The sequence below is a fragment of the Oncorhynchus gorbuscha genome, linkage group LG09, assembly GCF_021184085.1.
Source record: "Oncorhynchus gorbuscha isolate QuinsamMale2020 ecotype Even-year linkage group LG09, OgorEven_v1.0, whole genome shotgun sequence".
Taxonomy (NCBI): Eukaryota; Metazoa; Chordata; class Actinopteri; order Salmoniformes; family Salmonidae; genus Oncorhynchus; species Oncorhynchus gorbuscha.
The window spans coordinates 80,390,411-80,418,342 of NC_060181.1; the positions used below are offsets into that span (position 1 = coordinate 80,390,411).

General features: G+C 44.6%; 1 protein-coding gene across 1 annotated transcript in view; it reads right to left on the reverse strand.

The window, feature by feature from the left end:
- The window catches only part of LOC124044457 (transmembrane protein FAM155A-like), a 349,689-nt gene extending 328,354 nt beyond the window's left edge, over positions 1-21,335 (reverse strand). The window contains exon 1 of the mRNA XM_046364090.1: positions 20,082-21,335. Within this exon, the coding sequence (XP_046220046.1) occupies positions 20,082-20,819 (738 nt within the window). The 5' untranslated portion in view covers positions 20,820-21,335. The remainder of the gene's footprint in view (positions 1-20,081) is intronic.
- Between the last annotated feature and the right edge of the window lie 6,597 nt (positions 21,336-27,932).

Consider the following 27,932-nt stretch of genomic DNA (forward strand, 5'->3'; position numbering starts at 1 on the left):
TGTCTCCACTTTTGTGGATTGGGGTGATCAGTCCTTGGTTCCAAATATTGGGGAAGATGCCAGAGCTAAGTATGATGTTAAAGAGTTTTAGTATAGCCAATTGGAATTTGTTGTCTGTATATTTGATCATTTCATTGAGGATACCATCGACACCACAGGCCTTTTTGGGTTGAAGGGTTTTTATTTTGTCCTGTAACTCATTCAAGGTAATTGGAGAATCCAATGGGTTCTGGTAGTCTTTAATAGTTGATTCTAAGATATGTATTTGATCATGTATATGTTTTTGCTCTTTGTTCTTTGTTATAGAACCAAAAAGATTGGAGAAGTGGTTTACCCATACATCTCCATTTTGGATAGATAATTATTTGTGTTGTTGTTTGTTTAGTGTTTTCCAATTTTCCCAGAAGTGGTTAGAGTCTATGGATTCTTCAATTGCATTGAGCTGATTTCTGACATGCTGTTCCTTCTTTTTCCCTAGTGTATTTCTGTATTGTTTTAGTGATTCACCATAGTGAAGGCGTAGACTCAGGTTTTCCGGGTCTCTATGTTTTTGGTTGGACAGGTTTCTCAATTTCTTTCTTAGATTTTTGCATTCTTCATCAAACCATTTGTCATTATTGTTAATTTTCTTCGGTTTTCTATTTGAGATTTTTAGATTTGATCGGGAAGCTGAGAGGTCAAATATACTGTTAAGATTTTCTACTGCCAGGTTTACACCTTCACTATTACAGTGGAACGTTTTACCCAGGAAATTGTCTAAAAGGGATTGAATTTGTTGATGCCTAATTGTTTTTTGGTAGGTTTCCAAACTGCATTCCTTCCATCTATAGCATTCCTTCCATCTATAGCATTTCTTAATGTTTCAGTTCATTTGGCTTTGATGCCTCATGATTGAGTATTGCTCTGTTTAAGTAGACTGTGATTTTGCTGTGGTCTGATAGGGGTGTCAGTGGGCTGACTGTGAACGCTCTGAGAGATTCTGGGTTGAGGTCAGTGATAAAGTAGTCTACAGTACTACTGCCAAGAGATGAGCTATAGGTGTACCTACCATAGTTATCTCTATCTATTCATTTTTCTCTCTGTGTGTGTGGTGCAAGGACAACATCCTCTCCCTCAATGTCATCAAGACAAAGGAGATGATCGTGGACTACAGGAATCGTAGCTGAGAGCACGCCCCCATCCACAGTGTTGGGGATGTAGAGGAGTGGGTCGAGAGCTTGAAGTTTCTTGGTGTACAGATCACTAAGGAATTAACATGGTCCACACACACCCACACAGCTGTGAAGAGGGCATCACTGCTTGGTACGGCTTGCCTGACCGCAAGGCGCTACAGAGGGTGGTGTGTAGGGCTGTGTCCTGCCATCCAGGACCTCTATACCAGGCGGTGTCAGAGGAAGGCCCAAATAATTGCCAAAGAGTCCAGCCACCCAGGCTATAGACTGTTCTCACAGATACCGCACGGCAAACGGTACCAGTGGACCAAGTCTTGAACCAACAGAACCCGGAACAGCTTCTACCCCCAAGCAATAACACTGTTAAACAAGACTGCTAAATAGCTAATCAAATGAATAGCCAGACTACCTGCATTGACCCTTTTTTGCACTAACTCTCTTGTACTGACTCTATAAAAACACAATTTACTCTACCCACAAACTCACACATACAGTACCAGTCAAAAGTTTGGACACACCTACTCATTCAAGGGGTTTTCTTTATTTGTACTATTTTTTACAATGTAGAATAATATTGAAGACATCAAAACTATTAAATAACACATATGGAATCATGTAGTAACCAAAAAAGTGTAAAGCAAATCCAAATATATTTGAGATTTGAGATTCTTCAAGGTTGCTTGCTACCTTTTTCCTTGATGACAGCTTTGCACACTCTTGTCATTCTCTCAACCAGCTTATGCTGGAATGCTTTTCCAAAAGTCTTGAAGGAGTTCCCACATATGCTCAGCACTTGTTGGTTGCTTTTCTTTCACTCTGCGGTCCAACTCATCCCAAACCATCTCAACTGGGTTGAGGTCGGGTGATTGTGGAGGCCACGTCATCTGATGCAGCACTCCATCACTCTCCTTCTTGGTCAAATAGCCCTTACACAGCCTGGAGGTGTGTTGGGTCATTGTCCTGTTGAAAAACAAATGATAATCCCACTAAGCACAAAACATATGAGATGGTGTATCACTGCAGAATGCTGTGGTAGCCATGCTTGTTAAGTGTGTCTTGAATTATAAATAAATCACAGATAGTGTCACCAGCAAAGCACAAACTCACCATCTCACCTCTTCCTCCATGCTTCACGGTGGGAACCACACATGCAAATATCATCAGTTCACCTACTCTGCATCTCACAAAGACACATCAGTTGGAACCAAACATCTCAAATTTGGACTCATCAGATCAAAGGACAGATTTCCATCGGTCTAATGTCCATTACTTGTGTTTCTTGGATCAAGCAAGTTTCTTCTTCTTATTAGTGTCCTTTAGTAGTGGTTTATTTGCAGCAATTCAACCATGAATGCCTGATTCACACAGTCTCCTCTGAACAGTTGATGTTGAGATGTGTCTGTTACTTGAACTCTGTGAGGTGCAATCTGAGGTGCAGTTAATTGCCGATTTCTGAGGCTGGTAACTGTAATGAACTTATCCTCTGCTGCAAAGGTAACTCTGTGTCTTCCTTTCCTGTGGCGGTCCTCATGAGAGATAGTTTCATCATAGCACTTGATGTTTTTTGCGACTGTACTTGAAGAAATTTTCAAAGTTCTTGACATTTTCCGGATTGACTGACCTTCATGTCTTAAAGTAATGATGGACTGTCATTTCTCTTTGCTTATTTTAGCTGTTCTTGCCATAATATGGACTTGGTCTTTTACCAAATAGTGCAATCTTCTGTATACTGATTGGCTCAAATGCATTAAGGAAAGAAATTCCACAAATTAACTTTTAACAGGGCACACCGGTTAATTGACATGCATTCCAGGTGACTACCTCATGTAGCTGGTTGAGAGAATGTCAAGAGTGTGCAAAGCTGTCATCAAGGAAAAAGGTGGCTACTTTGAAGAATCTTAAATCTAAAATACATTTTGATTTGTTTAACACTTTTTTTGGTTACTACATGATTCCATATGTGTTATTTCATAGATTTGATGTCTTCACTATTGTTCTAAAATGTAGAAAATAGTACAAATAAAGAAAAATCCTGAAATGATTAGGTGTGTCCAAAATTTTGACTGGTACTGTATATATATACTGTATATACATATCTCTTTTCAATATATGTTCCTTTATTATTTCCCACTAACCCTACCAGCCTCTAGCTAATAGGCAGCAGGTAGTTTAGTGGTCTGAGCGTTGGACTGCTAATCAAAACGTTGCTAGATCAAATCCCCGAGCTGACAAGGTAAACATCTGTCATTCTGCCCCTGAACCAGGCAGTAACCCATTGTTCCTGGACCATCATTGAAAATAAGAATTAGTTCGTAACTGACTTGCTTAGTTAAATAAAGTTGAAAAGAATAGGAGAAAGCTAATGAACGACAACAGTTAGGCTTATACATACACAACTGTGATGTTTCTATTTGTTTTTTCTTTAACTCTGCATTGTTGGAGAAGGACCAGTAAGTAAGCATTTCACTGTTAGTCTACACCTGTTGTTTATGAAGCATTTCACTGTTAGTCTACACCTGTTGTTTATGAAGCATTTCACTGTTAGTCTACACCTGTTGTTTATGAAGCATTTCACTGTTAGTCTATACCTGTTGTTTATGAAGCATTTCACTGTTAGTCTACACCTGTTGTTTATGAAGCATTTCACTGTTAGTCTACACCTGTTGTTTTTGAAGCATTTCACTGTTAGTCTACACCTGTTGTTTTTGAAGCATTTCACTGTTAGTCTACACCTGTTGTTTTTGAAGCATTTCACTGTTAGTCTACACCTGTTGTTTTTGAAGCATTTCACTGTTAGTCTACACCTGTTGTTTATGAAGCATTTCACTGTTAGTCTACACCTGTTGTTTATGAAGCATTTCACTGTTAGTCTAAACCTGTTGTTTATGAAGCATATGACAAAAAAACATTTAATTTGTTTTGTTCTCCATCCCCACTCTCTACCTCCTTTCTCCATCCCCTCTCTCTCCCTCCTTTCTCTATCCCCACTGTCTCCCCCTTTCTCTATCCCCACTCTCTACCTCATTTCTCTATCCCCACTCTCTCCCTCCTTTCTCTATCCCCACTCTCTACCTCCTTTCTCCATCCCCACTCTCTCCCTCCTTTCTCTATCCCCACTCTCTCCCCCTTTCTCCATCCCCTCTCTCTCCCTCCTTTCTCTATCCCCACTGTCTCCCCCTTTCTCCATCCCCACTCTCTCCCTCCTTTCTCTATCCCCACTCTCTACCTCCTTTCTCTATCCCCACTCTCTACCTCCTTTCTCCATCCCCACTCTCTCCCTCCTTTCTCCATCCCCACTCTCTACCTCCTTTCTCCATCCCCACTCTCTACCTCATTTCTCTATCCCCACTCTCTCCCTCCTTTCTCTATCCCCACTCTCTACCTCCTTTCTCCATCCCCACTCTCTCCCTCCTTTCTCTATCCCCACTCTCTCCCCCTTTCTCCATCCCCTCTCTCTCCCTCCTTTCTCTATCCCCACTGTCTCCCCCTTTCTCTATCCCCACTCTCTACCTCATTTCTCTATCCCCACTCTCTCCCTCCTTTCTCTATCCCCACTCTCTACCTCCTTTCTCCATCCCCACTCTCTCCCTCCTTTCTCTATCCCCACTCTCTCCCCCTTTCTCCATCCCCTCTCTCTCCCTCCTTTCTCTATCCCCACTGTCTCCCCCCTTTCTCCATCCCCACTCTCTCCCTCCTTTCTCTATCCCCACTCTCTACCTCCTTTCTCTATCCCCACTCTCTACCTCCTTTCTCCATCCCCACTCTCTCCCTCCTTTCTCCATCCCCACTCCCTCCTTTCTCCATCCCCACTCTCTCCGTCCTTTCTCCATCCCCACTCTCTCCCCCCTTTCTCCATCCCACTCTCTACCTCCTTTCTCTATCCCCACTCTCTACCTACTTTCTCCATCCCCACTCTCTACCTCCTTTCTCTATCCCCACTCTCTACCTACTTTCTCCATCCCACTCTCTACCTCCTTTCTCCATCCCCACTCTCTCCCTCCTTTCTCTATCCCTACTCTCTACCTCCTTTCACCATCCCCACTCTCTCCCTCCTTTCTCCATCCCCACTCTCCCCCTCCTTTCTCCATCCCCACTCCCTCCTTTCTCTATCCCTACTCTCTACCTCCTTTCACCATCCCCACTCTCTACCTCCTTCCTCCATCCCCACTCTCTCCCTCCGTTCTCCATCCCCAGTCTCTACCTCACTTTTCTCCCTTTACAGTGTCCTGCAAGGTGACAGTCCAGGACTTGTCACAAGTGGAATTGGTTGAATTAGTGGTGAGTGTGTGTGTGTGTGTGTGTGTGTGTGTGTGTGTGTGTGTGTGTGTGTGTGTGTGTGTGTGTGTGTGTGTGTGTGTGTGTGTGTGTGTGTGTGTGTGTGTGTGTGTGTGTGTGTGTGTGTGTGTGTGTGTGTGTGTGTGTGTGTGTGTGTGTGTGTGTGTGTGTGTGTGTGTGTGTGTGTGTGTGCATTGTCTTCCTTATGGTGTTCCCATTCCCTCTCTCTGTAGAGAAAAGTGGTGTGAGCAGTGGATGACTCAACATTGTGAGAATCCCATCAAACAGCTGTGAGATAGCGAGACACAGGGGAGTGACACAGAAGAAGAGAGAGTGAGAAAGAAAGAGAGAGAAACAGAGAGAGGGGGCAGCGAGGGAGATAGGGAGAGAGAAAGAGAGAGAGGAACAGAGAGAGAGAGAGGGGGGGACAGGGAGAGAGGAACAGAGAGAGAGGGGGGTGGGGAACAGAGGAGAGAGAGAGAGATAGGAACAGAGAGAGAGAGAGAGAGAGAGGGGGGACAGAGGGAGAGAGGAGCAGAGAGAGAGAGAGAGGGGGGAGGGGAACAGAGGGAGAGAGAAACAGACAGAGAGAGGGGGGACAGAGGGAAAGAGAGAGAGAGAGGAACAGAGAGAGAGAGAGAGAGGGGGGGAACAGAGGGAGAGAGGAACAGAGAGAGAGAGAGGGGGGGGACAGAGGGAGAGAGAGAGAGAGAGGAACAGAGAGAATCACTGGACAGTGCCCAGTGCCACACAGTAGAAACTAGGACAAAGTGCCAGTGTCAGCTCCACATATTTTGTAACAGACAATTCAGTTGTATGAGAACCTCTGTTGGTTAAGACTCTGTCAACAGTAGTGTGAGTAGCTTTACATATATGCTCAGTTGTAATGCAATGCACTAACCCAGTAAAGAAGAACCTAGGTTGACAGCCACAGGCATACACTGCTGGTAAGAAGTACAGTAGGACCATGGGGGGGAGTTGATGCTATGAATCATAAAGGGGAGGCTGTAGAATTACAGTAGGACCATGGGGGGGTGGGGGGGGGTTGATGCTATAAATCATAAAGGGGAGGCTGTGGAATTACAGTAGGACCATGGGGGGTGGGGGGTTGATGCTATGAATCATAAAGGGAGGCTGTAGAATTACAGTAGGACCATCATAAAGGGGAGGCTGTAGAATTACAGTAGGACCATGGGGGGGTGGGGGGTTGATGCTATGAATCATAAAGGGGAGGCTGTAGAATTACAGTAGGACCATGGGGGGGGGGGGGGGGGTTGATGCTATGAATCATAAAGGGGAGGCTGTAGAATTACAGTAGGACCATGGGGGGGGGGGGGGGGTTGATGCTATGAATCATAAAGGGGAGGCTGTCGATCTTCAGGCACTGCTTTGAAGTGGGAATGTATTTAGATAAGAGATGTTACAACACAACAAAAAGAAAAGCAAATCAACCAGGAATGTATATTTCCCATATTGACTCTGTCTCCCGTAACTCTGCTCTCCTGCTGTGTGTTATGGTGCTACACCCTCTTCCCAGCATGACGGCCGGGCAGGTCAGGGTCACAATGATGTCATGGGGTAACGTTGTACCGTTTCTCCAAAAGCCTTCAGCAGGATTTGGCTCTTTGAGTCATTAATTAGCTTCTAGCAGACATTGCTGAGGAGCTCATCTGATAACTGGGCTCCCTGCGCTAGAGAGAAGCCTGAGGCACTGAGAGGGGGGGGCTGCGAGCAATAGACATCCTGAAATACAAAGCGATAATGAAAACGTTCAGTCTGTGTTTCTCTCGCTTTCTTTCTGTCTCTGGCTCCGTTTCACTCTCCCCAAACAAAAGACACCTACGCACAAAACCATTCACACCACCTTCCCTCACACACCAGCATAATCATAACAAGCACAAACATAATGGAAATACACACACAAACAGTTGTGTATTTGTGAATGTGAATAATTCATTGGAGCTCCAGTCTTACATCTGATAGAATTGAGTACATTAAAGAATTCACACAGCAGGCTGTTATGTAATAGCTGAGTTGTGAGAGTTGTGCTCTGTGCTGCACTGAATGGCCTGGTAAACGGAGCTGTTTTCTAGGATGCGGCACACACACATGCACACACACACACGGCAGTAGTCAATCATAGCTGTGTGGAAGAAAGCAGGAATAAACCAGAATATTGACAGAAAGTCCAGGAGCCAGGTGGGATATTGACCAGTTTCTCCTGAACTACGTCTCTGGAAGCGTCATGAAGGATCGAGTGAGAGTGAGAGTGAGAGTGAGAGTGAGAGAGAGAGAGAGAGAGAGAGAGAGAGAGAGAGAGAGAGAGAGAGAGAGAGAGAGATGGAGAGCATTTTACTGCACGACACAAGAGTTGTGTCGGTGGACAGACGGGAGAATACTGAAGGACGTTAAAGACACGTTTCCATGGGAGTGGAGGCAGAGATAGAGTGCTTGTTGTCTAAGAGACACATTTTCTTTGTGTGCCTGTGTGCCTGGGGAGAAACAAACAGTGTGAGCTCGTATGGAGGGGAGTTTCCCTGTGTCTGGGCCAGTAGCTAGCTGCTGCTTCAGGGAGAAAACACACACAACTGTAATTGAATTTCACCCACAGCCATCATCAGAGAAAGGGAGGGAGGGAAGAGACAGTGATGGAGAGGAAGAGGCAGGGAGACAGGGAGAGAGACAGGGAGAGAGAGAGAGAGAGAGAGAGAGAGAGAGAGAGAGAGAGAGAGAGAGAGAGAGAGAGAGAGAGAGAGAGAGAGAGAGAGAGAGAGAGAGAGAGAGAGAGAGAGAGAATTATAGTGGGCATGTTGTGTGTGTACTGATATTGTTCAACAGTGAGTGAACTGTGTGACAATTCAGAAGTTCCCTATACATTAACGTACATGAATACATTATAATCTGAAATGCAGGAAGTGGCATGTTTACCAGCTGAAAACAGTCAGATTCACTTGACAACTGACCAATAACATACAGTATAAACGACCCTCCTTGTGGATAAACCTTGCTTTGGTACCTGTTCTTTCCCAAGAGCTGAAATTCAAGTAAATAACTTCAAATCGTTGTCACTTTACTGTAAAACCTCATCAAGTTGACAGTAGGAATGATAAGAGGAATTCAGCAAAAACAGAGGAGAGAAGGGTGGAAGTAAGGGAATGACACAAGTGATTTAGAGAATAGAGAATGAGTTCTAGAGAATAAAAGGGAATGAGAGAAATGAATGCGAGAGACAGCTGGAGAAATGGAGAGATAGAGTGAATGAGAGGGCAGGCCGCATGGATGGAGGAATGGAGAGATAGAGTGAATGAGAGGGCAGGCCGCATGGATGGAGGAATGGAGAGATAGAGTGAATGAGAGGGCAGGCAGCATGGATGGAGGAATGGAGAGATGGAGTGAATGAGATGGAGGGCAGCATGGATGGAGGAATGGAGAGATAGAGTGAATGAGAGGGCAGTCAGCATGGATGGAGGAATGGAGAGATAGAGTGAATGAGAGGGCAGGCCGCATGGATTGAGGAATGGAGAGATAGAGTGAATGAGAGGGCAGGCCGCATGGATGGAGGAATGGAGAGATAGAGTGAATGAGAGGGCAGGCAGCATGGATGGAGGAATGGAGAGATGGAGTGAATGAGATGGAGGGCAGCATGGATGGAGGAATGGAGAGATAGAGTGAATGAGAGGGCAGTCAGCATGGATGGAGGAATGGAGAGATAGAGTGAATGAGAGGGCAGGCAGCATGGATGGAGGAATGGAGAGATAGAGTGAATGAGAGGGCAGGCCGCATGGATTGAGGAATGGAGAGATAGAGTGAATGAGAGGGCAGGCCGCATGGATGGAGGAATGGAGAGATAGAGTGAATGAGAGGGCAGGCCGCATGGATTGAGGAATGGAGAGATAGAGTGAATGAGAGGGCAGGCCGCATGGATGGAGGAATGGAGAGATAGAGTGAATGAGAGGGCAGGCCGCATGGATTGAGGAATGGAGAGATAGAGTGAATGAGAGGGCAGGCCGCATGGATGGAGGAATGGAGAGATGGAATGAATGAGATGGCGGGCAGCATGGATGGAGGAATAGAGAGATGGAGGGATTAAACGGGATGCAATAGGCCCTGTGAAGACAGGCCTGTAAAATGACCTTAACCCAGATCAGTCTATCACTCCCCGACAGGAAGAGAGCAACACCTGCAGATTTCCTAAGAAAGCGACAGATGATGACAGGGGGATGAGGAGAGAGAGGTGATCAGCATGTTGAGACAGACAGAACCCGTGAGACAGGGTCATCTGAGAAGAGGAGAACTATGGTGCAAATTAAATTACACCGGAAGAGACATACAGGTCTGGAACTGCAGGAAACATTGGGCTCTGTCCCTGTGTGTGTGTGTGTGCGTGCGTGCGTGCGTGCGTGTGCGCGTGTGAGCTATTTGTGATGCACACACACAGACACATTGGCACAGATGCATAGACACTATCTGATATGTGGTGAGCCAGGTTCACACAGAGTTCGAAGGTCGTATTGTCGACACATGGACAGGATGGAGAGAGAGAAAGAGTGGGCGGGAGAAAGCATGGCTTAATGTGAAGTGGTAAAACACAGACACACTAACATGCCACATAGTGCACCCAGCAAAACACAGAAGAAGCACTTTGACACCTGATACCTGCTAGCTTTCAGTGTGTGTGTGAGGGAGAGGATTAGTGGTCAGAGTAACAACACTCTCTCATTGGCTCTCCTGATGCAGGTCCTGTAGGCCTGTTCAATCTCTCTGTTCCTGCTCTCTCTCTTCCTGCTCTCTCTCTTCCTGATCTCTCTCTTCCTGCTTTCTCTCTCTCTCTTTCGCTCTCTCTCTCTCTCTTACTGCTCTCTCTCTTCCTGATCTCTCTCTTACTGCTCTCTCTCTTCCTGATCTCTCTCTTCCTGCTTTCTCTCTCTCTTTCGCTCTCTCTCTCTCTCTTACTGCTCTCTCTCTCTCTTCCTGCTCTCTCTCTTCCTGCTTTCTCTCTCTCTTTCGCTCTCTCTCTCTCTTACTGCTCTCTCTCTTCCTGATCTTTCTCTTCCTGCTTTCTCTCTCTCTTTCGCTCTCTCTCTCTTCCTGCTTTCTCTCTCTCTTCCTGCTCTCTCTCTTCCTGATCTCTCTCTTCCTGCTTTCTCTCTCTCTTTCTCTCTCTCTCTTCCTGCTCTCTCTCTCTTCCTGCTTTCTCTGTCTCTTCCTGCTCTCTCTCTTCCTGATCTCTCTCTTCCTGCTTTCTCTTTCTCTTTCTCTCTCTCTTCCTGCTCTCTCTCTTCCTGATCTCTCTCTTCCTGCTTTCTCTCTCTCTTTCTCTCTCTCTTTCTCTCTCTCTCTCTTCCTGCTCTCTCTCTTCCTGCTTTCTCTCTCTCTTCCTGCTCTCTCTCTTCCTGATCTCTCTCTTCCTGCTCTCTCTCTTCCTGATCTCTCTCTTCCTGATCTCTCTCTTCCTGATCTCTCTCTTCCTGCTTTCTCTCTCTCTCTCTTCCTGATCTCTCTCTTCCTGATCTCTCTCTTCCTGCTTTCTCTCTCTCTCTCTTCCTGCTCTCTCTCTTCCTGCTTTCTCTCTCTCTTCCTGATCTCTCTCTTCCTGCTCTCTCTCTTCCTGATCTCTCTCTTCCTGCTCTCTCTCTTCCTGATCTCTCTCTTCCTGCTCTCTCTCTTACTGCTATCTCGCTCTCTTACTGCTATCTCTCTCTCTTTCGCTCTCTCTCTTCCTGCTTTCTCTCTCTCTTTCGCTATCTCTCTCTCTTACTGCTCTCTCTCTCTCTTACTGCTTTCTCTCTCTCTTTCGCTCTCTCTCTCTCTTACTGCTATCTCTCGTCCTGCTCTTTCTTCCTGCTCTTTATCTCTTTCTTTCACACACTTTCTCACTCTCTCACTATAAACTATATTCAATAAGCTATAGGAGGGACATTGACCGATACATTAACTACCCCTAACCTCAGCTGTTTACATTGCACTGTCATTTTCCCTCCTCTATTCTTACCCATACCAGAGACTGCTCAGGGCAGGGGTCTTGGAAAGAGAAAGCGATGACCCAGCTTAAGAGTTGTCTAGGCAGTGACAGTACGTGATTCAGGCCTAGAGTACTGTGCTTGTCTAAAGGTCACACTAACACAGGAGGCCATTAGCAATTCAGATGTGGCTAAGAGGGTAAGAGGCTGGTCCCAGTGCCTGCTGCCTGCCTGGCCCTTACTGCATTATCGGGGAGTATAGCGGCAGCTAGCATGCTCAACACTGACGGAAAGGGGAGGATAATGTTATGTACACTACCATTCAAAGGTTTGGGGTCACTTAGAAATGGCCTTGTTTTTGAAAGAAAAGCTAGTTATTTTCCATTAAAATAACATCAAATTGATTAGAAAAACAGTGGAGACATTGTTAATGTTGTAAATGACTATTGTAACTGGAAACAGCTGCTTTTTAATACAATATCTACATAGGCATACAGAGGCCCATTATCAGCAACCACCACTCCTGTGTTCCAATGGCACGTTGTGTTAGCTAATTCAAGTTCATCATTTTAAATAGCTAATTGATCATTAGAAAACACTTTTACAATTATGTTAGCACAGCTGAAAACTGTTGTACTGATTAAAGAAGCAATAAAACTGGCCTTCCTTAGACTAGTTAATAAGTATCTGGAGCATCAGCATTTGTGGGTTTGATTACAGACTCAAAATGGCTAGACCTTTCTTATGAAACTTGTCAGTCTATTCTTTTTCTGAGAAATTGCCAAGAAACTGAAGATCTCATACAACCCTGTGTACTACTCCCTTCACAGAACAATGCAAACTGTCTCTAACCAGAATAGAAAGAGGAGTGGGAGGCCCCGGTGCACAACTGAGCAAGAGGACAAGTACATTAGAGTGTCTAGTTTGAGAAACAGATGCCTCACAAGTCCTCAACTGGCAGCTTCATTAATTAGGGCTAGGGTCATTTTTTTAGAATTTCCGCCCAGAAGCCAGGATATGCATATAATTGGTATAATTGGAAAGAAAACACTTTGAAGTTTGTATAAAAATTAAAATAATGTATGAGACTATAACACATTTGATATGGTAGCCAAAATTTCAAAGATATACCGCCAGAATTATTATTTTTTTTAGATCCCATCCTCTTTCAATGGAAAGCTATGGATCCTATGCAATTCCAGCTCCCAGATTGCAATTCCTATGGCTTCCACTAGATGTCAACAGTCTTTGTTCAAGGTTTCAGGCTTGTTTCTTCCAAAATGAGGAAGAATTTTGAGTTTTGGTACCGGGAGTCACAGTCGGAAATCAGTCTGTGGGCGCGCACTTGCTAATTTTACTGATCTATTGAACATACTTCTTTTCGTATTAAATATTATAGATTATTTTCATTTTAGGGTACCTGAGTATTAAAAAGAAATGTAGTTTAACTTGTTTGGATGAAGTTTAGCAGTAGCTTTTCGGACTCCTTTGTCTGCATGTTGAACGAATGGATTACTGAAATCGTTGGCGCCGACTAAACAGACTTTTTGGGATATAAAGAAGGATTTTATCTAACAAAATGCCCATGCACATTGTAGCTGGGACCCTTGGGATTGCAAACAGAGGAAGATTTTCAAAAAGACAGTGATTATTTAATCGCTATATGTGATTTTATAAAGCCTGTGCTGGTTGAAAAATATGTTGAAGTGGGGTGCAGTCCTCAAACAATCGCATGGTATGCTTTTGCTGTAAAGCCTTTTGTAAATTGGACAATGCAGTTAGAGTAACAATAATTTAAGCTTTTAACCAATATAAGATACTTGTATGTTCATAAATGTTTAATATTACGATTATTTATTTGAATAGCACGCCCTCCAGTTTCACCTGATGTTGTCAACAGGTGTCCCTGACGGGCCGCCTTTAAATACACACACACACACACACACACACACACACACACACACACACACACACACACACACACACACACACACACACACACACACACACACACACACACACACACACACACACACACACACACACACACACTCTCTCTCTCTCTTCACACTCATTCCATCCCTGCATCCCTAGCATATCTGTCAATCAAAGTCAACTCCATTTCTACTGCTGACAGATAATCACACAGGCCATTGAGCTCATTTACACAGACTTCATATCCTGTTCCTGTTCAGACTGACATGAGACTGACTGAGGTTTTACTGGCCTGTCAAGAAGAATACAGGGTATACAGTAGAGCAGGGCTCTCCAACCCTGTTCCTGGAGATCTACCGTCCTGTAGGTTTTAACTCCAACCCTGTTCCTGAAGATCTACCGTCCTGTAGGTTTTAACTCCAACCCTGTTCCTGGAGATCTACCGTCTTGTAGGTTTTAACTCCAACCCTGTTCCTGGAGATCTACCGTCCTGTGGGTTTTAACTCCAACCCTGCTCCTGGAGATCTACCGTCCTGTAGGTTTTCACTCCAACCCTGCTCCTGGAGATCTACCGTCCTGTAGGTTTTCACTCCAACCCTGCTCCTGGAGATCTACCGTCCTGTAGGTTTTCACTCCAACCCTGCTCCTGGAGATCTACCGTCCTGTAGGTTTTCACTCCAACCCTGCTCCTGGAGATCTACCGCCTTGTAGGTTTTAACTCCAACCCTCTTTCTGGAGATCTACCGTCCTGTAGGTTTTCACTCCAACCCTGTTCCTGTAGATCTACCGTCCTGTAGGTTTTAACTCCAATCCTGTTCCTGGAGATCTACCGTCCTGTAGGTTTTAACTCCAACCCTGTTCCTGTAGATCTACCGTCCTGTAGGTTTTCACTCCAACCAAATCTACCACACCTGATTCTAATAATTAGCTGGTTGACAAACTGAACTAAGTTAGTTACAACTGGGGTTGGTGCGAAAACCAACAGGATCGTAGTTCTCCAGGAACAGGGTTGGAGACCACTGATATGGAGGGTGACTCAATCATTATCATCATCACCATCATGATCACCATCCTTATCATCATCACCATCATGATCACCCTCATTATCATCATCACCGTCATTATCACCATCATTATTATCATCATGATCACCATCAGTATCATCATCACCGTCATTATCACCATCATTAGTATCATCATTATCACCATCAGTATCATCATCAACATCATTATTATCATCACCATCAATATTATCATCATTATCACCGTCATTATCGTCATCGCCATCATCATCATCACCATCATTATCGTCATTATTATCATCATCACCATCATTAGCCTCATCATTATCATTATAATCATCAACAACCATTCTCACCATCATCACTATCATCACCATTATCATTATCACCACCAATACATCTCTGCTAGTCTTTTTAAGAAACATTTGTGTGATGAAAATGACAAACAACTTGTATAATCTATTTACACACTCCCACCAGACACGCCACTATGGGTTTCTTCACTGTACCCAAACCAAAAACAGATGTAATGCTTAGATCAGTTATGTAGAGCCATGACATTGTGGAATGCTCTGACAGCAGAGGTTACTCAAGCAAAAAAAGTTTAGCTTTAAAAAACAGATAAAAAACAACACATATTGTATCACAGTGCCTCTCCTCTTTCTAAAGAACTAATTTACCTATATATAAGAATATGAATATGTACTGAATATATAAATATGAATATGTACTGTATGTATGAATAGTGTGTAAATAGTATTTGTGTTGTCTCTTAGTGTCTTTCCAATAGCAATATAAAACAATGCATTATGTTTTTTTTTATTATCGTATTTTTTCAATTGTTTTATGTAATGTCCTTGCCTATAACTGTTCTGTACTTTGTCATGTATTTGTACATTGTATATATGTCACGCCTTGGTCATTGTATTTTGTGTTTTTGTTATATGTTTGGGTAGGCCAGGGTGTGACATGGGTTTATATGTTGTGTTTCGTATTGGGGTTTGTATTATTTGGGATCGCGGCTGATTAGGGGTGTGGTATAGGCTTGGCTGCCTGAGGCGATTCTCAATCAGAGTCAGGTGCTTTTCATTGTCTCCGATTGGGAACCGTATTTAGGCAGCCTCAGTTTCCAGTGCACGGTGTTTCCAGTGCGGTTGCAGAGCCAGGTACGGCACATACCAGCCCTTCCTATTGGCCGGGCTAGAGTGGGCATCGAGCCAGTTAAGCTTGGGCAGGCTCGGTGCTCAAGAGCTCCAGTGCGCCTGCACGGTCCGGTCTATCCAGAGCCATCTCTACACACCAGTCCTCCGGTAGCAGCTCCCCGCACCAGGCTTCCTGTGCGTGTCCTCGATCCAGTACCACCAGTTCCAGCACCACGCACCAGGCCTCCAGTGAGCCTCGCCTGTTCAGCGCAGCCAGCGCTTTTCTCCTCTCCTGCACTGTCAGAGTCTCCCGCCTGTTTAGCGCAGCCAGAGCCTTTCTCCTCCCCTGCGCTGCCGGAGTCTCCTGCCTGTTTAGCGCAGCCAGAGCCTTTCTCCTCTCCTGCGCTGCAGGAGTCTCCAGTCTGCCCAGCGCCGCCAGTGCTCCCAGTCTGCCCAGCACCGCCAGTCTGCCCAGCGCCGCCAGTCTGCCCAGCGCCGCCAGTCTGCCCAGCGCCGCCAGTCAGCCCAGCGCTGCCCGACAACCAGTCCCTTCCAAATCTGCTCGACAACCAGTCCCTTCCAAATCTGCTCGACAACCAGTCTCTTCCAGATCTGCCAGCCAGCCAGGATTTACCGGAGCCTACTACCTGCCTGAGCTTCATCTCAGTACTGGGCTTCCTCTCAGTACTGGGCTTCCTCTCAGTACTGTGCTTCCTCTCAGTACTGGGCTTCCTCTCAGTACTGGGCTTCCCCTCAGTACTGGGCTTCCCCTCAGTACTGGGCTTCCCCTCAGTCCCGGGCTGCTTCTGTCCCGAGCTGCCTCTCTGTCCCGAGCTGCCCCTCTGTCCCGAGCTGCCCCTCTGTCCCGAGCTGCCCCTCTGTCCCGAGATGCCCCTCTGTCCCGAGATGCCCCTCTGTCCCGAGATGCCCCTCTGTCCCGAGCTACCCCTCTGTCCCGAGCTGCTCCTCTGTCCCGAGCTGCTCCTCAGTTATGTGGGGATCTGGGTGAGGACTATTAGGCCAAGGTCGGCGGAGAGGGTGGATTATCCCAGGACGCGAAGGGGAGGAACTAGGACATTTATGGAGTGGGGTCCACGTCCCGAGCCAGAACCGCCACCATGGACAGACGCCCACCCGGGAGACCGCACCTTAGGGGGGGGGGGGGGTTCTGTCACGCCTTGGTCATTGTATTCTGTATTTTTGTTATATGTTTGTGTAGGCCAGGGTGTGACATGGGTTTATATGGTGTGTTTCGTATTGGGGTTTGTATTATTTGGGATCGCGGCTGATTAGGTGTGTGGTATAGGCTTGGCTGCCTGAGGCGATTCTCAATTAGAGTCAGGTGCTTTTCATTGTCTCCGATTGGGACCCGTATTTAGGCAGCCTCAGTTTCGCTTTGTATTTTGTGGGTGTTTGTTCCTGTCTCTGTGTAGTGTTCACCAGATAGGCTGTAATAGGTTTCACGTTCCGTTTGTTGTTTTTGTATTTATGAGTTATTTCATGTATCGTTCCGTTTTCCTTCATTAAAGTCATGAGTAACCACTACGCTGCATTTCGGTCCGACTCTCTTCCTTCAACAGACGAACGCTGTTACAATATAGATCTCAGGAAGAGTAGATGCTGCATGTGCAGTAGCTAATGGGGATCCTAATGAACTAAACTAAACCATTGTCATTATCACCAGAAAAACATACTTAATGCTAGGCATAGACGCTGTTGCAAACTTAAGGTGATTCAATAACATACACAGACAGGAAAATGGAGAAATTACTCTTGCCTATATGAATACAAGTGTTACCGTGATACAAAGATAGATCCTGGGGGAAGACAAAGTGCAACACAGGATGTATTTGGGACAGAAACGTTTGGTTTCAGTTGGATTATTACAAAATAATCACAGTTTTCGTTTTTAGAATTATATATATATTTTTTCAATGAATGCACTACGCATTATGTGGGTTGAATGCTGTAACAACACAAAATAAAGTCCCATGATGGTTTAGTGACTTTCCATTACTGCTTAGCACTTATTAACCATCATTTATTCACATTACTTTACTTTAATCAAATATTTGCTTTATTTGAAGAATTTATTATTTAATTCCAATGCATCTCTATAGAGCTGCTGCCTATGCTGTCTGACAAAATCACTATTGTGCAATGGATTATGGTTATTGTAGATAATTATCAAATGTTCTAAGCTATGTAGAATATTGGCCTGTTGAACACTACAACTCCCTACTATGTCACACAGTTTGGGCTTAATCTGATTTATCTCTACAGAAATGTATAAGAGATGAACAGCTAGTCATCTGATCATACTGGGATGAGAGATATGAGAGATACTCCCTCATTCATCTGATCGTACTGGAATGAGAGATACTCCCTCATTCATCTGATCATACTGGAATGAGAGATACTCCCTCATTCATCTGATCGTACTGGAATGAGAGATACTCCCTCATTCATCTGATCGTACTGGAATGAGAGATACTCCCTCATTCATCTGATCGTACTGTAATGAGAGATACTCCCTCATTCATCTGATCGTACTGGAATGAGAGATACTCCCTCATTCATCTGATCGTACTGGAATGAGAGATACTCCCTCATTCATCTGATCATACTGGAATGAGAGATACTCCCTCATTCATCTGATCGTACTGGAATGAGAGATACTCCCTCATTCATCTGATCGTACTGGAATGAGAGATACTCCCTCATTCATCTGATCGTACTGGAATGAGAGATACTCCCTCATTCATCTGATTGTACTGGAATGAGAGATACTCCCTCATTCATCTGATTGTACTGGAATGAGAGATACTCCCTCATTCATCTGATCGTACTGGAATGAGAGATACTCCCTCATTCATCTGATCGTACTGGAATGAGAGATACTCCCTCATTCATCTGATTGTACTGGAATGAGACATACTCCCTCATTCAGCTGATCATACTGGAGTGAGAGATACTCCCTCATTCAGCTGATCATACTGGAATGAGAGATACTCCCTCATTCAGCTGATCATACTGGAATGAGAGATACTCCCTCATTCATCTGATTGTACTGGAATGAGAGATACTCCCTCATTCAGCTGATCATACTGGAATGAGAGATATGAACCAGGAGCACGCATGTGATAGTAATTTCAATGCGCCATTTCCTGAGTAATGCCACGCTAAACTTTATCACAACATTGACTAAAAGAGAAGTGTGGCCTGTTTATATTCAGGAAGACAGTTGCTGCTTATTTCGGGAGGTTTTTAACCAAAGAGTGGCCTGGTGTGGTTCTATATGGCGTGGTTCTATACATTTCAGCACCATTCAGACACACAGCTAGGCCAGATCCCACCACACACACACACAGAGAGAGAGAGAGAGAGAGAGAGAGAGAGAGAGAGAGAGAGAGAGAGAGAGAGAGATCCCTAACCTGTGTAGCATTGCTGCTTTCTGTGCCACACTTGATCGAGCGCAACTATGGCTACACATAACATTTGGGGCTACAATACGTTGCCAATAACACCTACGATTAAATGCGTGTGTGCGTGCTTGTGTGTGTGAGAGAGATGGATACTGTCAATGGTGCATTATTAGCAAATCTTGGTCGTTTCAGTTACGCAATACAACTTTACACAATCTGGACTCTCCCCTCAGAGAGACCTGTTTGTTGAAGTGTATTGACCAACCGAGGCAGCAGTGCACTGCTCTGTGCTACAGAGAGAAGTGTCATTGGAACAACAACAAACCAGGAACAATGGAAAAGCCTTCCGGTAGATTAGGTACAGAAATCAGTGGTGCGCTTTTAATGTTATTGAAATGCTATCACCTCCGAACCCTGGCTGCACTAGGCACTAGGCCTTCTCCTCTCCTCTTCTCTGATAGCCTTCAACACGGTAACACATTATCTCCACACCACACTCTACTGAGGCCTGGATGTTTCAAAACAGTGGAGAAGATACGTACCTATAGGCCAATACATCCTCCTAACTAGGTTTGCAAAATTACAGGAACTTTCAATAAATTGTGTGTGTGTGTGTGTGTGTGTGTGTGTGTGTGTGTGTGTGTGTGTGTGTGTGTGTGTGTGTGTGTGTGTGTGTGTGTGTGTGTGTGTGTGTGTGTGTGTGTGTGTGTGTGTGTGTGTGTGTGTGTGTGTGTGTGTGTGTGTGTGTGTGTGAGAGAGAGAGCTCAACATCTGATACTTTCAGAACCATGGAGAGTACCCCTCTCTTTCTTTCTCTCTCGCTCTCTCTAGGCCATCCCACACACAACAACCATTACAAATTAACTCCTGCATCAAAATAATCCACAAGTGCTCATCCACTCTTTCGTGCTTGCACAAAGATAAACATTACAGCCCCCATACAGTGTAGGGAAGACAAGAGGGGTGATGCGTCTCACAAACTCTTTGAAAGGCTAGAGGCAAGTTTTTGGGAATATACATTCCCACATGGAGATTGATATCGGTTACCATGACAACTTGGAATCCATCCAACCCCGTATAAGTGTGTTGAGGCGGGAAAAAAGACAATAGCTAGTGCTATGATGATATTTGCAATCCATTCACATCCTACCTTGCATTCTTCCATACATGTCCTGACCGAGTATTCATCCGTCTCATATTTCTCAACCAGCAGCTCAAACTCCTGATAGTCCTCCTGAGCTTGCCGGTCAAAGCGCTGGTAAGCACGAACACACTTGCTGCATCCCAGCGTGTCTCCCTCAGCTACATCCAGGCTGCAGTTTATATTGTCCGGACTCGTAAACCCGCTAAACAAATCCAAAAGAGAGTAGGAATTACAAAAAGAAAGATACAAATCGCTCAGATTCACGCCCGCCGAATGCGTACCCTCCTCCCCGCCCCCGGAGAGGCCAAGGCACACGGGCTCTGCGTCCGTGAAAGTGAAGCAGTCTTTAGACAGGCTGTCCGGGTGACATATGTCCAGTTGCCATAGAGGTTTGGTAGAATTCCCTATAAAAATAACATCTAGCTCTCTGATTACGGGGCTGTGGGGGGAACGGGAGTCAGAGGAGGGGATGTGGTGGTGGTGAGTCGAGTTTAGGTACTCGGCCATGTCTGTAAAGGCGAGCTGCTTATCCTGCCACTTGTCTCGGGTTCGTGTCAGTTTGCCCTCGGCGCAGAACCACAAGTGATCAGAGAGCAGGACCGTGATGAAGAGAAGAGAGGCCAGCGACAGGCGCCATCTCTGGGCCCGCTCTGACTCGGTAAATGGCTTCTCGTTCTCTCGGGGTGCAAACCAGATTTTTAAACCGTCATCTTGCTGCCGACACATCCAAGCACCCCTGGTCATATTTTAGGAAAAGCGCAGCTCTGGCTGACTCCACCGCGGGGGCTCCTCTGCCACTCTACTCATTGACTTGGGGAGATGGACTCGGGTTATTTATCCTCGGTAGCGGTGGGGCTGCCGTTCCGCCTTCGGTCCTGGGCGCTCCCCTCTCCCGCCCTACCCCGTCGGTGTGCTATTCCGATCCAATTAGGGTGTTTAAGATTAAGCCTTGCGCTGCCGCATCCCCGTTCTCCATGGCTCTCCGGGGGGAAACCGCGTCCTCTGTAACCGCATGCCTCGCGCCCCGCTCCCTCTCTTCTGCTCTCTGGGGTTGTGCTCGCGCGCAGAGAGAGACCAGTTGTTTCGAGCCTCTTGATGAAGGTGCCGGTGCTACTGTTGTTTCCCGGATTCAGTTATGAGAAATCAAAAGCCTTTTGATTGTACGCCAGATGATCTTGCCAGTCCGTTTCTGGGCAGAATGCCTTGGATATTTTCTCCCGATGGCCACAGTCATCTTGGACCTGGGTAAAGTTGCCACCATGTTCGTCTTAAAACACTTTTTGGGGGAGCTGGGTCAGTTTGCGTCATCTCCATGGCTACAAAAGCTGCAATCGTTGCGCAGTGGCGGAGCAGCCTACTTATTACACACACAGATAGATACATGCAGACGGTTAATGGCACTAGCCCACCGCTATGGACCCCAGGACACGCACAGGAATGAAATGTGAGGTCTGATACCTGTTACCAGTTGGGTTGCAAAACATATTGGCTGCATAGTCAGCACTGTTGCCACTGATGCAGTTCAGAGATTGGGAAGAAATAGAGCAGAAACACGTACATTGTACAATATTTCTCTTAAGAGTTAATTTCATTTAACAAAACATTTATGGTGCAAGATCCCCCAAAAATTATGTGCCACTTTATTTCAATGCCATGAATGACAGCAGCCAGCCAGGTTGCTCAAGATTCACATTGAACATTGACATATATCCATGTCCTGAGGATGTCGGGAGATGCCTTCAAAACCCTCAAAAACACTAGGGGAAACGGTCAGCGCTATTAGGATCAAGTATACTGTAAAGCAGCATTCACAAACTAGGGACGCCTGATATGAAAATTCGGTAGCATGAGAATTAATTAATTAATAAAACAATTGAGGCTACATTATAATTTCGTCTTTGTGTCCAAAATCATGTAATGTGGTTAACTTTCAAAATCTAAATGAAAAATATTCAGATCTAAAAGAAACATTCAACCAGACAGCACCCTGAGATCACGGGAAAAGGCGCACCTGACCGCTGCACTTGAGTCATTCCCACAGTGAATGGCGAGGCGCCGTACGCTGTCAAACCACACGCTAATGCAGAGACTTTGATATTATCGCCCGCAATTGATATGGTGAAAACAATGTGTTGAGAGGCAGAAGAACAGAAACTCACATCAATACCTTTGTCACATGACACTGTTCAACTAAGAATGTATGCTACTGCTAGCAATCAACAGGAACTGAATGACTTAAAACTCCCCACCTTATGCTCTCCAAATGTCCTTTAGCTGTGAGGGCCAAGAAGCCCATGCATTTACTTTTGTTGCTATACTTGTTGGGGATGTTATTCACGAGGACATATTGCTCTGTCAGATGAGTCTGGAGACTTCAACGGCACATGGGATATGTGGTGTGTGACTACATTGAAGATAGGCAGATTTCATGGGATAAAATGGTGGGCTGTTGCACAGATGGGGTTCAATCTATGGCGGGACGGTTCTGCACTCTAGTTATGAATGTGTCTGCCTCTGCCATATGGACGCATTGTATGATGCACAGAGAGCAACTGTCGGAAAAAGAACTGAGCAAAGAACTCTGAGAAATATACTGCAGAAGGTAACTTATATTGCAAACTACATTAAACCTCATCCACTGCGCGCACCTGTTCACAGAACTATGTGGAGACATGGTATCAGAGTATGACGATGTTCTGTTTCACAGGCTTGCTGCTTTTTGAGGGGGAGTGTTGTAAAGACTTTTCGCATTGAGAGAGGAGCTGTTATCATTCACAATGAATGTACTTTCTCTGTAATATAAAGAACATGTGTCTCCTTGCCTATGTAAAGGACAGATTTGTGAAACTGAACGCAAGCATGCAGGGGAGGTACAAAAACATTCTGCAGATTAGAGACCAAATCAGTGGATTCAGACGAAATTATTCTTATTGGAGAGTTTTTCAAAAGCGAATCCTGCTCCTTCCCTCGGCTGTGCATGTTTCTAACAGAAAACAACATCAGTAAGTGTCCCACACTTGACTTCCATAGCCCCAAATAATGTGTTTTACAGCATTAATGCTGTAGATTGCACTGCATTGTGGGTAAAATGCTGAAAATTACTGCTTTTAACTGCCTACTGTACATTCAAATGATCAGTTTCAGGTGCCAACCTGATGCTCAGACTATTTTATTAAATATGTTCTTGAAGTGGCTGTGAAGTGAAGTATTATTTTCAACAGCTGCTGGGCAGGTTTCTTGACTTGTTTATAAGTATCTTTATCACTAGCCAACATTGAATTACTGCATGTTTTCTAAGATAACCTAGCTGGCTAACAATTGGAAGCTAGCTAGCTAGTTAGCTAGCTCAAGTTGGCACGAGCCATTTCGGTCTGCTCACAATTGCTTGTAAAAATCGTACTATGAAACATTGAAAAACATCACCCAGAGAACGCAGTGCCACTAGGCAATTGTAGTTTATTCACACTCAGCCTACAGAACAAATAACAAAAATTGGTAGTCATCGTGATACGGTCTACTAAATGGTAATCATCTATTCTAGATGTCACTGTGATTTAGTCTACTGAATGGTAGTCATCTAGATGTCACCGTGATATAGTCCACTAAATGGCAGTCATCGAGATGTCATCGTGATATAGTCTACTGAATGGTAGTCATCTAGATGTCACCGTGAGAGAGAAAGAAAGAGAGAGAGAGAGAGAGAGAGAGAGAGAGAGAGAGAGAGGGGGGGGGGGGACAGAGATAACGAGAGAAAGAGAGAGAGAGAAAGCGAGAGACAGAAATAGAGACAGAGAGAGAAAGAGAGGAGAGAGAGAGAGAGAGAGAGACAGAGACAGGGACAAAGGTAGAGACAGAGAGAGAAAGAAAGAGAGGCGCTAGATTGTGGTTAGTGTGATGAATGTACATTTGAATATATATCCCATCCTTAAAGCTGCCAAATCATTGTCAGCTTGAATGGCCTGGAGTGCTTCCAAGTAGAGTAGAGAGTGTTGCTTAATGTTAATGGCCTGCATATTGGAAAAAGACAAGAGATGATTATCTGAATTAATTTGGGACTGAGGCGGGGTGGAAGACGCATATTCAGCTCATCACTAATGTCACGTGAACCATGGTGATGAAGAGAACATAAAACATTTGAAATGCATCTAAAATTAAACCAATTACGTCCCTTGGCTCTGATAGAGAGAAAAAAACGAATGTTTTTTTCAGAGTGGTATTTTGTCTGTATTAGGTGGAGACATCGCCAGGACTGGAGGCAGGGTAACTTAATGTGTTTCCAGAATGAACTAAGTCCAGCATCTGTAATGACACATGCACGAATATAATCCGCTCTACGACATTGCGCGTCCTAATATTTATATATGTCTTTATTCCATTATTTAACTTTTTAGATCTGTGTATTGTTGTGTATTGTTAGATATTACTGCATTGTTGGAGCTTGGAACACAAGCATTTCACTACACCCGCAATAACATCTGCTAAATATGTGTATACGAACAATGCAATTTGATTTGATTTGATGTAACACACAAAAGACATACACACACAGCACACAGGCGTGGCACATGCACCCAGTTCATTTCAGCACCATGGAGAGCTCATTGATACTGTACGTAATGTTAGTCAATGATTTCCTGACATTTTGTCAGTGGTTCCCGCCTACTGTAGCTCATGGTGGAGAGCATATTTATCCACATAATGTCCCCTCCTCCGCAGTTCAATGAAAATAAGCTTGCTAGTGTTTCCAAGGCAGTTAGCCCACACACACACACACACACACACACACACACACACACACACACACACACACACACACACACACACACACACACACACACACACACACACACACACACACACACACACACACACACACACACACACACACACACACACTGACACACACACACACACACACACACACACACACACACACACACACTGACACACAGACGGTTGGCTACACAGAGCCTGTGCTTAGTAGCTATTTGTTTGATGATGCCGGTGAACTTACTGCTAACAATGTGCACCTGCTCAATCATTTCAGGCCTACTCACAGGCTATGTTAAATACTAATAGGTCTAAGCCTAAATCAAAATGCCCTTCAACAAAACAGTTTTTCAAAGACCAAATAATTATCTTGATCACTGCCGAGCTGTGAGAGGAAATGTTTTTATGTTGGTTCCCAAGCAGTGTTACATACTCTCCTTGTTTTAACTTCCGGGAATCTATTTATCTCAAGTCCTTGCCCTCCACCCTCGACAAATGGTCGACCTCCGTTTCACCTCGATTGTCATGGTAACGGAAATGTTTCCGGAGAACACCTTCCGGGCGTCATGGCCCGAGGACAGTTTCATTTCTCTGCCTGCATGAACGTTCAGAGAGGTGCCTTATTACCCACTGTGTCCAGCTGATGCTCATGTCTCTTGCTTCTCTTGAGGCAGCCTACTAATGTCACAAATTCACACGTGACCCTATAACAACGAGCTGTTACAGTCTGTGAGAAAGTAACGTGTCTCATGGCCAATGGAATGGTGTAAAAATAAACTAGCAAGCACCTCACAGTGTAGGGCTATAGATCCAAAGCTGAGCTTAAGAATGCCTCATTACAAGCATAGCATAGAAAATGGTGGACAGGTGACCGCTACGTTCATAACATAGGAAACTCTGAAAAAAACACTTCTAAACTGGGAGCAACAAGTTGTGTGCATTCACGTTCTTTGAACTCATTGGAGAACGCCGATTGGCTAATGGCAAAGAAGCTGCTTCAGCCATAAACTGAAAGTACAGCTATCATGCTCGTTAACAAATTATAGTGTTAAGAAAACACATTCATAGATTGCTTTTTATAAATAATGTTTTGTTGATTTGAACTTGCAAAGATGCTTTGATCGACGTTGTTTCCTTCGTAATTGACGTCAGAGTTCAGCATGTGGGATAAGTGGGAGCTCAGAGATGATATAAGTTTCCCACTAGTAATTACCAGTTCAAGTAGATTTTTCTGAACAGTATGGTGGTATTTACAAATTTACGAGATGTTATGAACACAGCACAAATACCAGTTGGGAATGCTAGGTTCACAACATCTTGTAATTTCTATATCCCACCCCTCCAACTGGTAATTACTTGTGGAAATCTCGTCTATCACTTCTCTGACCTCATTTGTCAACAAAAAAGACCGCAAACATGGTTGCATCTATAGCAGTTGTTGTTTAAGGTAAGAACAAAATTCAAATTGTTGATACAAAATTGATTCTTCCCATCTTTCTTTTGATTTAGAAAATGAAAGCATCTCTGGATATGCTTTTTATGGACAAAAAAATATCAAAACAATCCCAAGCTATCTAATGAACTCCATGGTTGATGGCATTTCCCAGTTCAAAACATGAATGCACCCAACTCATATTTAAGACTTAACAACTGGTAAATACCCCACACCACTTGGTTATGCCGCAGCATTACCATCCTCCTCCTACCTGGATTGACCAAGTATTATTATTTGACCCTGCTGGTCATTTATGAACATTTGAACATCTTGGCCATGTTCTGTTATAATCTCCACCCGGCACAGCCAGAAGAGGACAGGCCACCCCTCATAGCCTGGTTCCTCTCTAGGTTTCTTCCTAGGTTCTGGCCTTTCTAGGGTGTTATTCCTAGCCACCGTGCTTCGACACCTGCGTTGCTTGCTGTTTGCCGTTTTAGGCTGGGTTTCTGTACAGCACTTTGAGATATCAGCTGATGTACGAAGGGCTATATAAATACATTTGATTTGATCAAACTAACTCACTCCACAGTATAAGTGACATAATATCTCTAGAAGTTCCCACATATGCTGGATTTGTTGGCTGCTTTTCTTACAATCTACGGTCCAACTCGTCCCAAAACATCTCAAATGTGTTGAGGTCGGATTGTGGAGGCACACCTGTTAACTGAAATGCATTCCGGCTGACTACCTCATGAAGCTGGTTGAGAGAATGCCAAGAGTGTGCAAAGCTGTCATCAAGGCAAATGGTGGCTACTTTGAAGAATATCAAATATCAAATATATTGTGATTTGTTTAACACTATTCTGGTTATTACACTATTCCATATGTGCTATTTCATAGTATTGATGGTCTTCACTATTATTCTACAATGTAGAAAGTAGTAAAAATAAAGAAAAACCCTTGAATAAGTAGGTGTGTCCACACTTTTTAGTGGTACCACATATACAGCACACAGGAGCGGCAGGATGTTGTGTTGGACTAGTAACCGAAAGGTTGCAAGTTCAAATCCCGAGCTGACAAGGTACAAATCTGTCGTTCTTGTCATGTTTTGTCTTATATTGTCTTGTCATTTTGCTTTTCCCTCTGTTCGTTTTCCCCCTGCTGGTCTTTTTAGGTTCGTTCCCCTTTTTCTCTCTCCCTTCCTCTCTCTCTTCTCTCTATCGTTCCGTTCCTGCTCCCAGCTGTTCCTATTCCCCTAATCAATCATTTAGTCTTCCCACACCTGTTCCCTATCTTTTTCCCTGATTAGAGTCCCTATTTCTCCCCTTGTTTTCCGTTTCTGCCCTGTCGGATCCTTGTCTATTGTTCACCGTGCTGTGTCTGTGTATCGCCCTGTCGTGTCGTGTTTCCCTCAGATGCTGCGTGGTGAGCAGGTGTCTGAGTCTGCTACGTTCAAGTGCCTTCCCGAGGCAACCTGCAGTTCATGATCGAGTCTCCAGTCTGTTCTCGTCATTACGAGTGGAATTGTGCTTTATGATTGTATATTTACTTTACTGGATTAAAGACTCTGTTTTCGCCAAGTCGCTTTTGGGTCCTCATTCACCTGCATAACAGTTCTGCCCCTGAACAGGCAGTTAACCCACTGTTCCTAG